The sequence below is a fragment of the Manis javanica genome, chromosome 9, assembly GCF_040802235.1.
Source record: "Manis javanica isolate MJ-LG chromosome 9, MJ_LKY, whole genome shotgun sequence".
Taxonomy (NCBI): Eukaryota; Metazoa; Chordata; class Mammalia; order Pholidota; family Manidae; genus Manis; species Manis javanica.
In genome coordinates, this window is record NC_133164.1 from 87,199,668 (window position 1) to 87,213,027 (window position 13,360).

Below are 13,360 nucleotides of genomic sequence, written 5' to 3' on the forward strand. Positions count from 1 at the left end.
TTCCAGTTAATGAATGAATGAACACTGACAGAAATAGATCACCACAGTTGAACACTTCTAAATAAACATATCTAGGCAATGATCATCAAAATCTGCTAACGTCACAAAGAGATAGCCAGACTTTCTGTGTTTCCCGGTGTCTAAATTATGCTGCTTCTAAGTTCTGCCAAAGTCTTACCTAAAATAGATCAAGTCTCTAGAACTACCAGTTTATAGTAGTGAATCCTACAAGGGACATGGCAACATGTTACCTGACAACAATAGATGCAATCAGCAAAATTCAGAACGGGAGCAAAATTCAACAGGACAAAAAAACCTAACAACATACTACAAAGAACAAAAAGGGAAAAACGTACAGATGACAAGAAACCTAAGGGACATATTAGTAAAATGCACTGTTGGTACCTTGACTGGATCCTAATTCAAGTAAGATAAAAACAACAAATTACAGGGCTACTGGAGGAATCTGAGCACTGACTAGATATTTATAATATTGTCAACCTTCTTCCAGGTATAATGATATTGTGGTTATATTTTAAAAACAAAGTCCTTATCTTGAAGAGATAGTAAAATAGTTACAAATTAAACAATGCAATGCCTGAGATCTGCTTCAAAATAATTCAGTGTCAGAGGACTGAGAAGGGAAAGTGGGGGTATAAATGAAACCAAACTGGCTGACAGAAGATTACTGAAGCTGGATGACGGATATATAGGGGGTCATTATAGTATTCTACTATGGTATATGTCTGAAATTTTCCAAAATAAAAAGTTAAAGAAGAAACCAATTCAATAGGTTTAAGGACTTTTTTAAATGATTAATTGAAACATTTTTTCTTTTTGCATTTCAATCTGAACAATCAGAGATAAACTTACTAGATGAAAAGCTTATCATTTCATTCAAAATTTTCATCCTTCCATGACACTTTGACCTTTATCCATTCATTTTGTTTAAGCCTCCAAGGCCTGGACTTCTGGAAGCTTACTTTTTTGTCTGTAACAGCAGCCTTATTGATACACTAGTCCAGGTGTTGGCAAACTTCAGGCCTTCATAACCTGTTTCTCCATAGACATGAAGCTAAGAATGGTTTCTCATTTTTAAAGGGTTATAAAAAGAAAAAAAGAAGAGTATGTAACAGAGATCATATGAGCAAAGCCTAAAATATGCACTATCCAATTATGTTTGGGAAGTTAATTTGCATATATATGAAGAAGCTTCTGCTCACCACTGTACATGGAAGAACATTCACCTAAGAAATAATCATGACTGTCAGAAGCCCAGCATCCCAAATTATGAGAAATATATATTTGAGAGACCTGAAATTTATTAAGGACCAAAAAAGATTAATGTAAAAATTGTGGGTTTTTAAAAACTGTAATGTATCTTTATATGTATGTTAAAGCACATACAAGTTGTATTTTTTAATGCTTCTTAGCTTTGATTCACATTTAAATTAAAAACTAAACCTTACAGGAAGTCCTGAATAGCGATAAACATCAACAATAAGTTATGCTATGAACTTTCCTTAACTTCACCAATATCTAAGATAGATTCAGTTAAACCCACTGTTGATGAACATATGGATGATGGTCTCTTCCTTGAAAGCAAGCACTTCAAAACTCACTCAGACTTAAAAGATCAACAGACTTAAAAGAATTCTAGAACTGCAAGGTCTACAGAGGTCACTGATGCTACTCTCCTTGGTTTACGGATAAAGAAGGCAGATGAAGTGACTTTCACATGGCTAAAATGCTGTACATAAACAGGCTTGGAGAAGCAATTTAAGAAAGTCAAATATGATGCTCTTCTAATACATATAAATGAGTTTACTTTCTTGGTTATATTCAGACCTATTTTAAGCCTAGTCCCTGAGAAATAAGATTGCATAACACTCCTCAGCTAAGAACCAATAGGAGATCTTAATTTCTGTTTCCATAGTCACAAAAACTGACCCTGACCTCTCCACAGAATTATAGCTAATCATCAAGTCTCATGAGATCCCAAACTATGTTCCCATTCTGTGACTAAGGTTAAAATGGACTACCCCACCCCCAAGATTTCCCTGAGAGATCTGGCAACTTCCATGTATATTTGTTTCGATTAGGTAGTATCAATGCTGTTGCGAATATGAATAGAAAACAGAAAAATATGTGATAAGTGGGTAGAGTCAGGCATTTTTGTGAAAACAAACTAATTTTATTTCCATTAGCAAAACTGTTCCTTTCTTAACCTAACATACTCAATTTTTAGTCTTTTAGATTCACAGAGACTGCTGATATGTCTAGGCCTAACCTTCCGAAGTACCTGATTCTTTACTTCTAATGGGATTCTACTTCTGTAACTGAGTTTCTAGTTCCACCAACAACGCATGAGGAATTCCCTGGTTTTAACAGATAATCTTCTCTATCTGGAGTAGTAAGACTTTGAGTAAGACTTTTGTGAATTAGGCACATCTTAAAATTAAGTTTTCAGTAATCTGGCTATAAAACTGGAAATAACCACATTACCTACCTTACAGGAGTGTCTATGAGAGTAAAGAAATTACAATGTGATACAAATGTACGCATTATCTTGAAAGAGAAAGAATGCTAACCATCTCTGGTTTCAACAAGGTCATTTTCTTTTTGAGGGCAATAAGATACAAAATATATTACCTTACACTTAAAAATGATTAAAATGGTAAATTTTGTTTTTAGTACAATTAACAATAGAAAATAAATAAATAAAAAATTACCTTCCATTGACAGATAAACAAAATGTGGCATACACATACAATGGAATGTTATTCAGCCTTAAAAAGGGAGGGAGTTCTGATACACACTATAGCATGAATGAATCCAGAAGACAATAAGCTAAGTGGAATAAGACACAAAAGGACAAATATTACATGATTCTACTTTATAAGATAATCAAATACACAGAGAAATAAGTAGAATGGTGGTTACCATGGACTGGGAGAAGTTGGGGATGGAGGTTGTAGTTTAATGGGTATAGACAGAAGTATAAGTTTGGGATGATAAAAAAAGTTCTGGAAATGGATAGTAGTGATTGTTGCATAATGTGAATGTATTTTATGACACTGAACTGTACATTTAAAAATTGCTAAAATGGTAAATTTCACATTATGTCTATTTTACCACAGTAAGAAAATATATTACCTTGAAGGTCTCCAATCATCTCAGAATCATGACCTCTGTCTCTTCGTTCAGCTTCTAACACAGCTTTCAGCTGGTAATAATCCTTGTCCATTTGTGACTTGGAATTCTCTAAAATTCTATTTCTCTCCTGCAATTCTCTGTTTAGAGACTCTAGCTGACTAATTGACTTGCTCATCTCTGTGTGACTCTTCCTTAATCTTACAGCTGTGTCTGATTCTGTCCTAAGTAAGTCATTGGCTTCTTCTAGCTATTTAAAAAAGAGAGCAAGAAAATAGGTTTTTGACCGTAATACAATCAAACTTATTTTAATTAATAATAAAAAAAACTCAGTCCAAAAACTTACCTGCTTTTGTAATTGTGCCAGCTTCTCATTAGCAAGCTGTGAATTCTGATTTATTTTCTTTAAGTCTTCCAACTGATCCTTTAATGTAGAAACTAGAAAATGAAGGAATAAAATGTCGATATCAAAAAGTCTTCATAGAGGAAACACATAAATCCCTTTAAAAAATAGTCTTGGGCATAATTGTCCCTTACATTAGGCCCACTCCCAAAGCAAATTCCACCCTGGAAGTACTTACATTTTAAATTCATCAAAAGGTAAAGCATCATGTTATAATATAGAATACAAAAACAAATTTGTTTCCACTGTTGTTATTCCCTTTTAATTTTTTATTTCCTTAAGAAGGTCAATCTATTAGTGAAATGTTATAAAGCTAGTTTTAATATTATTTATTTTTGAGTAATATGAATCTTTGACTACTTCAGTATTTTCAAAATGGTTTAAAATGTAAAAGGTAAATAGTGTAGAATTAGTCTTAGAATTACTATTCTTCCCTCCACATCATCTCCCAGTCCCTCTAGCTCTCCTCCCCGACAACTATTACCAATGTCTTGCATATCCTTAAGACAGTCTATGTATCCATACTCTAGTATATAAAACCACAAATATATACATGTTTTTACATGTATTTTATATACATATATACACACACACCTAAGGATATATACACATGCACTCATTTTAAACAACCTGTACTTCTTCACTTAAAGATATTAGAGATTTGTAACAGCCTGTAAAGACATGCTTTATTCTTTTATAACATGTGTAGTATTCTACTATACCTAAATTTAGTGTATCACTGATTACATTTACACTGTTTTTTATAATTTTTGCCATTCTAAACAATGCTACAATGAATAGCCTTATTTATATATTACTATGTATGTGCACAGTTTCTATGTGAACTAAATTCCTAGAAGTGAAATCACTGGATCAAAGGATGTAAAAGGCAATTTTAAATGTATCTATAACATTAATATTAAAAGACACCAAATTTTAGTTTAATAGTTCTCAAATGGCTGCTTGTTTGATGGAAGTACCTAGACAGGTTATTAAAATACCAATGCCCAGACTGTGTCTAGATCATTAATTTAGTTTCTAGAGTTTAGGCATCAGTATTCCTTAAAGCTTCTCAACAGACTTCAGTATGCACACTGGTTGAAAATCACGACTCTAGCTAAAACATTACTATTAATTTTAATGTTATAACTTTATCCCAGAACATGGTATTTAGATCATGAGGTATCTTAGGATTATGGCTTCAAAAATGTGACACAAGTACTAAATTTACAACAACCTCATGAGAAACACCACAAGAATAGTGTTAAAAATTTAACAATTTACCCTCATTTTCTACATTCCTCCTCTTCTCATTTTCCTGTTCTGCTTTTCTTTGGTACTCATTAATTCTATGCTGTAGTAACATTTTCTCCTTCTCAATCTGAGACACTGTAGATTCTAGATTTCTTCTTTGATTCCCCTGAAATGATAATGACAAAAGTTAATGCTAAAATTTAATACTCATTTAATTGTTCTGTTCTTTAAAAATAAAACAATCATTTAAATGGATATTTCATTTCAAAATCAGACAGTACCTACTAATAACATTCTAATAGTAGAATTAGCTTCTCTAATAAGAAGACAGTGAGAATCCTCTTATTTGAACTAGATATGTTAATTTTCAGAGATTCAAAATGAATTGATAAATATAAAAAAACCCTATAAATCTTAACAGATTAAAAGGTGCTTTATTAGTTTAAGATTACCACACTGTATTATATTAAGAATATTCTGGTTTATTTATAATTCTGAATTTAAGATATGAGATATAAAAGGAATCAGATAATAATTACATATTTGGAAATCAAATGGTACAAAGCTCAAATGGCACCAAGGGCTACAGTGCATGCAGTAAGTTCACCAGTACCTGCGCCTCTCTCTTAATCTTCCCCATCTTAACAACTTAAATTTTCTAAGATGTTCAATGTATCTACTTACTAATGCATATTAAAAAGTAATGAAGGAAATACTTATTTTAGAAAATGAAACTAAAAGGGAGGAAAGAGTTAAAGATAAAAAAATAAAAACCAAACTTCCACAAAAAATTTATCTTGTGTTTCTCAGTGACCACTATCAGCATATCCTGCTTTTGATACTCCATTTTTATCTTTAAAACTCCACACTGGAGGATGTGGAGAAGGGGGACCCTCCTACACTGCTGGTGGGAATGTAAACTAGTTCACCCACTGTGGAAAACAATATGGAGGTTCCTCAAAAAAACTAAAAATAGAAATACCATTTGACCCAGGAATTCCACTCCTGGGAATTTACCCAAAGAAAACAACTTCTCAGATTTAAGAAGACACATGCACCCCTATGTTTATCGCAGCACTATTTACAATAGCCAAGATATGGAAGCAATCTAAGTGTCCATCAGTAGATGAATGGATAAAGAAGATGTGGTACACATACACAACTGGAATACTATTCAGCCATAAGAAAGAAACAAATCCTACCATTTGCAACAACATGGATGGAGCTAGAGGGTATTATATTCACTGAAGTAAGTCAGGCAGAGAAAGACAAATACCAAATAATTTCCCTCATTTGTGGAATGTAACAACGAAGCAAAACTGAAGGAACAAAGCAGCAGCGGACTCACAGACTCCAATAAGGGACTAATGGTTACCAACGAGGAGGGGTGGGAGAGGGAGGGTGGGGAGAGAGGGAGAAGGGGATTGTGGGGTACATTGATTGGTGCACATGGTGTGTGTGAGGTCACGGGGAAGACAGTGTAGCTCAGAGAAGACAAATGGGAACTCTGTGGCACCTTACTACACCAATGGACAGTGACTGCAATGGGGTATGGGGGAGGGACTCGATAAGAAGGGTGAATATAATAACCACATTGTTTTTCTTGTGAAACCTTCATAAGAGTGTATATCAATGATACCTTAATAAAAAAGAAAATAGAAAAAAAATTCCATCCCTGTGGACAATAAGAAAACCAAAACTGCTGGCAAATTTCATTGTACAAAATATCATTAAAATTTGTTTTCTTAAGAAGAGTGTACTTATTTAAAAAAATATCATGTTGGTTATGTTATTCCACAAATTGAAAACAAACAAATAAATAAATAAAAGGAGTGTCTCATTGAAAGGCATTTCTGCCACAAAAAAAAAAAAAAGACTCCACACTGGATACCCAAACCAGACAAAGACACTACAAAAAAAAGGAAATTATAGACAAATATCCCTGATGAACACAGATGCAAATATCCTTAATAAAATATTAGCAAACTGAATTAAAAAATACATCAAAAAGATCATCCATCATGACCAAGGGGGATTTATTCCAGGGATGCAGGGATAGTACAATATTCATAAATCAACCAATGTGATAACAACACATTAATAAAAAAAGAAAATGATAAAAACTGTATGATCAGCTCAACAGATTATGAGAAAGCATTTGACAAAAGTCAATATCCATCCATGATAGAAGCTCTCAACAAAATGGGTTTAGAGGGAAAAAGATATCTTAAGATAATAAAGGTCATATATGACAAATGCACAACTAAGATCATACTTAATGGTGAAAAGTTGAAAGCTTTTCCTGTAAGAACAAGAACAACACAAGGGTGCCCACTCTCACAACTTTTATTCAACATAGTACTGGAGATCCTAGCCACAGCAATCAGATAACACAAAGAGATAAAAGGCATCCAAATTGGTAAGGAAGAAGTTAAACTGTCACTATTTGCAGATGACGTGACATATACACAGAAAACCCTAAAGCCTCCACCAAAAAACTATTAGAACTAATAACTGGATTCAGCAAAGTTGCAGTATACAAAATTAATACACAGAAATCTGTTGCATTCCTATATATTAACAACAAACTAGAAGAAGGAGAAATCAGGGAAACAATGCCATTTACAATTACATCAAAAAGAATAAAGAATAAAATACCTAGTAATAAACCTACCCAAGGAGGTTAAAGACTTGAACTCTGAAAACTGTAAGACATTTGTGAGAGAAATTAAAGAAGACACCAATAAATGGAAATCTATTCTATGCTTATGGATAGAATTCATATTGTCGAAATGACTATTCTGCCCAAAGCGATTTACAGATTCAATGCAATCCTTACCAAAATACCAATGGCATTTTTCAGTGAACTACAGCAAATAATCCCAAACTTTATATGGCACCACAAATGACCCCAAATAGTCAAAGCAATCTTGAGAAAGAACAAAGCTGGGGGTATCAGGCTCCCATGACTTCAAACTCTACTACAAAGCTACAGTAACCAAAACAATTTGGTACTGGTACAAGAACAGAACCACAGATCAATGGAACAGAACAGAGAGCCCAGATATAAACCCACACATATATGGCCAATTAATATACAATAAAGGAGCCATGGATATACAATGGGGAAAATGACAGCCTATTCAACAACTGGTGCTGGCAAAACTTCACAGCTACATGTAAGAGAGTGAAACTGGATTATTGTCTAACACCATAAACAAAAGTAAATTCGAAATGGATTAAAGACCTAAATATAAGACATGAAACCACATAACTCTCAGAAGATAACACAGGCAAAAATTTCTTGAACATAAGCATAAGCAATTTTTTTCTGGACACATCACCTCAAGCAAGGGAAATAAAATAAAAAATGAACAAGAAGGACTATATCAAACTAAAAAGCTTTTGTACACCAAAGGACACCATCAGCAGAACAAAACCGCAACCTATAATATGGGAGAATATATTCATAAATGATATAAAGAACTCATACTCCTCAACATCAAAAAAACAAATAACTGGCAGAGGACATGAACAGACATTTTTTCTAAAGAAGAATACAGATGGCCAACAGGAACATGAAAAGATGTCTCATATCACTAATCATCAGGGAAATGCAGATAAAAACCACAATGAGGTGTCACCTCACACCAGTTAGAATGGCTACTATCCAATAGACAAGAACAACAGATGCTGGCGAGGATATGGAGAAATAGGCACCCTCTACACTGCTGGCGGGAATGCAAGTGGTGTGCTGTGGAAAGCAGTGTGGAATTTCCTCAGAAGAGTAAAACAGAAATACCATATGAGCTATTAACTGTACTTCTAGGAATTTACCTGAAAAAAAAAACAAAATCTGTGACTGAAAAAGATATATGCACCCCTCTGTTTACTGCCACATTATTTACTATAACCAAGATATGGAAGCAACCAAAGTGTCCATCAATAGATGGATGGATAAAGATGATGTGGTACATATCTACAATGGAATATTATTCAGCCATAAAAAAGAAACTTTGCCATTTGCAACAACGTGGATGGACCTAAAGGGTATTATGGTAAGTCAAATAAGTCAGGCAGAGAAAAACAAATGCTATATGATTTCAATTATTTGTAGAATCTAAAAACAAAACAAAATGAACAAAACAGCAGGAGATTCAGAGACACTGAGAAGTAAGTGACTGGGGGTTACCAAATGGGAGGGCTTGGGATCACTAAGTGGACCAGGTGAGACTGATAAAGGGACACAAAATCTCAATGATGTAAGTCAGTCCCAGGGATGGCAGTATAGCATGGAGAATATAGCCAATGATTCTGTAACATCTTCCTATGTTGACAGATAGTAACTGCACCTTCAGGGTGAGTATTTAATAATGTGTGTTAACTGCTGAACCACTGTGTTGTATACTTGAAACCTATATAATAAGACTGTGTATCAACTATACTCTAATTAAAAAAAAACTCTTAAAATGAATAGCAAATACAAATGAAAACAACTGGCCCATTGGGATAGTCCTGTCTGATCTCTGACCTGTCCATTCTTACATTTTTTGTAGTTTCACAGGATATGAATAAAAGGACAAGTTATAAGAGGGAGAAAAAAAAAAAGACTCCCTATTAGGAAAGCCTTCTCTGTAATGCATACTTTTCTGGGCTTTCCTATCTTTAAGCAAAACCCATCTTTTTAAGTAAGATGCTATCAGGGAGATTTAGCTAAATTTAACAGAGATATCTAAGGTTTCTAAGATTTTTTCATTCACACTTTTTTTTTGAAATAATTATACATTCCAGGAAGTTGCAAGGACAGCATAGACAGGGTCTCATGTATCCTTGTATTCAATTTCTCCTAATAGTTACATTATATGTAACAGTAGTACAATAACAAAATCAGGAAACTGGTATTGGTATCAAGTGTGTGTAGATCTATATCATTTTATCTCAGGCATAGAATAATATAACCAGCACCATAATCAAGACACAGAACTGTCTCATCATCACAACCACCTCCCTCAGGCACTACTTACGCCACACACACACCCGTCCCCCACCACTCACAGCTGCAGCAACCAATAATGGGTCCTCCATCTTTACAATTTTGTCACTTTGAGAATGTTAATATTAATGAAATATACACCATGGACATTGAGATTGGATTGTTACACTATACATAATGCCCTTGAGATATGCTACACATCATTCACACTTAATGTAATCACTGATATTATTAGAGTTAGAGTTAAGTCTGTCATTTTTGTTTTTTTGTTTGATCTGTTGTTTCTCCATTTTTTCCCTTTGTCTTGCTGGTTGGGGTGGGGTTATAGATATATACATTTTTTTACTGCAATTTGGTTATTAATATTTGATGTGTTTATAACTTACAAAATACTTTGATTTACCTATTATTTTGTCCCCCTGATTCTACACTTGCTCTACTAAAATATGTTCTCAACAAATAGATTTTTAAAACAAGTCCAGTGATTCTATCTCACTTCTCTGCTCCAAGCCCTGTGATGGCTTCCCAGGGAGCTCACTCAGATTAGAAGTCCAAATCCTCAGAAAGGGGTTATATTTTTTATGTTGTATTTGGCTGAGTAGCGCAGTTACTGCATAAAATTTTTCTGACTTGCTAGAAGCTTCTGATCTTTCCAGAAGCAGGACTATTCTAATTTTATAATTAAGATCTCCCACTCTACTTGAATTTGGAAAGCTGAATATGTTAAACCTAGCACACTTGAATTTTTTCTGTGTTTTAGAAATGAGATAAAAAAATGAAGGATATGGAAAAAAGATTTCTTAAATACTTAAGTTAAAGAGTGTTAGGTGATGTAAACACTGACCAACAGTAAGTTGGCAAAATATTATCTCAAATCTTCTGAGATGACTACATGTATATCCAAAGGTACAAATTAAAAAACAAACGCTGTCAGATACTATTTCTTGAGAGAAGAGAAAATTAAGGCAGCACAAAAATCATCAGAAAGATTAAATCTAAGAAGAACAAAAGAAGTAGTCAATGAGAAGAAATAGTGTATTCCTTTTTAGGGGACTCTTATGCACAGTAGAAAGATATTTGCAAGTTGACCAAGAGGAATGAAAATTTATTATATATTTTTACGTTGTGTTTCCCTGATAATAAAAACTTCTTGCTAGGTGATGAGCAAACATGGAAAACATGAACAATTCTAAAATAAAAATTTTTCCTACTTGATCACATGAAATTTTGTTACTACCAGCCCTTTTTAAATTGTGTTCTATCCTCTTTCCTATTTGTCTGTTTCTGTTACGGCACCAGATTTAATTTCTGATCTCTTGACTCTCTTGCTCATTCTTCACTTTCAACTATAAAGAATCACTGAAATGAGATTTATGTAAATAAAATTTCAATATTGTTCTAGAATAAAGCTGTACAAAGGAAACTAAAGTATAACTTAATCTGTATCACTTGAACCTGTAGCTCCAATTGAGACCCTCATCACAATTCTGGTTCTGTTACATATTTCAACCTATAAAGGTCAAATGCAATTTTCTCATAAAACAAAATAATCTGAAAGAGGGTAAGGCAATTATAATTTTATCATTTTGAGAATGTTATATTCAAAATTTCCTATCAGAAAGGAAAGAAAAACTTTCCTATTAGAAAACAAAAAGTACCTCTTCATCCAATTCTTTCATTATCTTGTCTAGTTTTATGTTTGAAGTTCTGTAAAAACAAAAGCAATATAGATTAGAAATACGTTTTTCTTTTATTGCCCAGGGTGGAACACCACAATCCTTATTTTTCCATTTAACCATTTAAGTAAGATTTCTTAACCCTTTTTGTACTGTGGGTCCCTTTGACAGGTTTCGTGAAACCTATAACCTTTTCTCAGAATATTAAAAAGCATGAAATAACATATATAGGATTAAAAGAAGCCCAAATTATACTGAAATACAGTCATAAAATTTAAAAAATGTATGATTCAGTACTATTTGTTTTATTAATATACTAAATCAGAAGACCAAGTAAAGGTAATTTCTAAGTATTGAAGAGCATAAATGATATTTATATTTAATAACTGTAACAGAAGAGAAATATTTGCAATTTCTATAGGTAATAATTTTTCACAGCTACTGCTTATAATTGTGGGTTATTTCCTATGTTCACAATGGAAAGAAATCCTGAATTGAATTTGAGAAAATACTCACTTTTTCTCATCTAACTTTAAGGGACCTCAAATTTCATTCATGGACTCTTAACGAAGGGAAAGGTGACATATATAAATCAGTAAATGTAGCACTTGACAACTTGGGCAAAATTTTGAGATAAACTGAAAGTATAGTTAGTATCTCCATCACAATTTGTTTTCTTTGGCTCTACAAAAAATTCTGAGCTTCATATCTGTATATGCAATGTTTCATCTGGACGTGCCATTAAATACCTCATTCAGCATGCCCCAAACTAAACACATTCCCTCTGTTCCACACCCCAATACATAATACCAAATTGGTTTCTCTTCTCAACATCTTTAAGTAAAAGATACCACCTGGGAATCAACCTTGACTCATCTTCCTCCCTTACTCCTATTAAGTTGAATAAATATCAAGTAGTGCCAGCTAACCAGAGTTCTTTATAAAAAGCATATTTGATCTGTTTTAATTTACTTCTTAAATTTAGTAACTTGTGATGTTTTTCCATCACCCTTAAATTAAATTCCAAATTTGTTAAGTTGTCAAAACAAAGTCCTCTAAGATCTGTACTCTGCTGACCTTCCCAGCATCATCTCAGGCTTCTCCACAACATTTTCATGATTATAGGGCACTTTGGCCATTCTTATTTCTTCCTCAAATTGATCCTCGCCACTACCACTACCACTAGGTTTGTCATTTGTGTTCTAATTTTGATTATAACATTTTGGATGTAGAAACTTCTCCACATTAACGTATTTCCATTTCCTCCCTGTATTTCCGTATTTTATGCCTTGAAATTCCTCCCGAATTCTAGATCAGTTAACTATTTGCTTGTATTTAGGGGCTTTTCTAAAAAAAGTTTATACTACATACTCAACTATTTAATCATCAGGAATGGTATGCAGTGAGAATTTTACTTGTTCTCTCACCCCAGTTCACAATATTGTCAGTTTTCCCAATTCCATTTGTTGAATAATCTGTCTTACCTCTTTATTTCGTTTATTCACTATTACCACTAAAATATAAAGAATTATAAAATTGTATCATTTGCAATTAATAAGTAACTAAGCATTGTGCTATATTATCCAAAATAATATTAATCATTCTATATTTTCATAACCATACAGGCTCTTATTAGATTTAGACTCATAGGAAAAAATTCTAAGTCATTGCTCTAGAGAATTGCAATGGACTTAAAATGTCTGCATCAAAAATGTAGTGAATTTTAATCTTCAACAACATTTACATTTTAAAAAGCACCTAATCTGATATAAACTAATTTGCCCTTTTATAGAATCAGGCACTAAGTGAATCAGCCCTATAGTTTTTAAATAAAGACTCCTGGGAGCAAATGTACTTTAAATATTCTGAGGAAAATACATC

At 33.2% G+C, this 13,360-nt stretch overlaps 1 protein-coding gene across 6 annotated transcripts in view; it reads right to left on the reverse strand.

The window, feature by feature from the left end:
- The window catches only part of ROCK1 (Rho associated coiled-coil containing protein kinase 1), a 176,556-nt gene that overhangs the window by 56,651 nt on the left and 106,545 nt on the right, over positions 1 to 13,360 (reverse strand). For all 6 annotated transcript variants that reach the window (XR_012121172.1, XM_037017969.2, XM_037017968.2 and 3 more), the window contains 4 exons: positions 11,462 to 11,510; positions 4,841 to 4,976; positions 3,500 to 3,591; positions 3,157 to 3,403 (listed from right to left, as the gene is read on the reverse strand). Coding sequence is in view for 5 of the 6 variants with exons in the window: in XM_037017969.2 (XP_036873864.1) it covers positions 3,157 to 3,403; positions 3,500 to 3,591; positions 4,841 to 4,976; positions 11,462 to 11,510 (524 nt within the window). In the remaining variant the exon portion in view is untranslated. The remainder of the gene's footprint in view (positions 1 to 3,156; positions 3,404 to 3,499; positions 3,592 to 4,840; positions 4,977 to 11,461; positions 11,511 to 13,360) is intronic.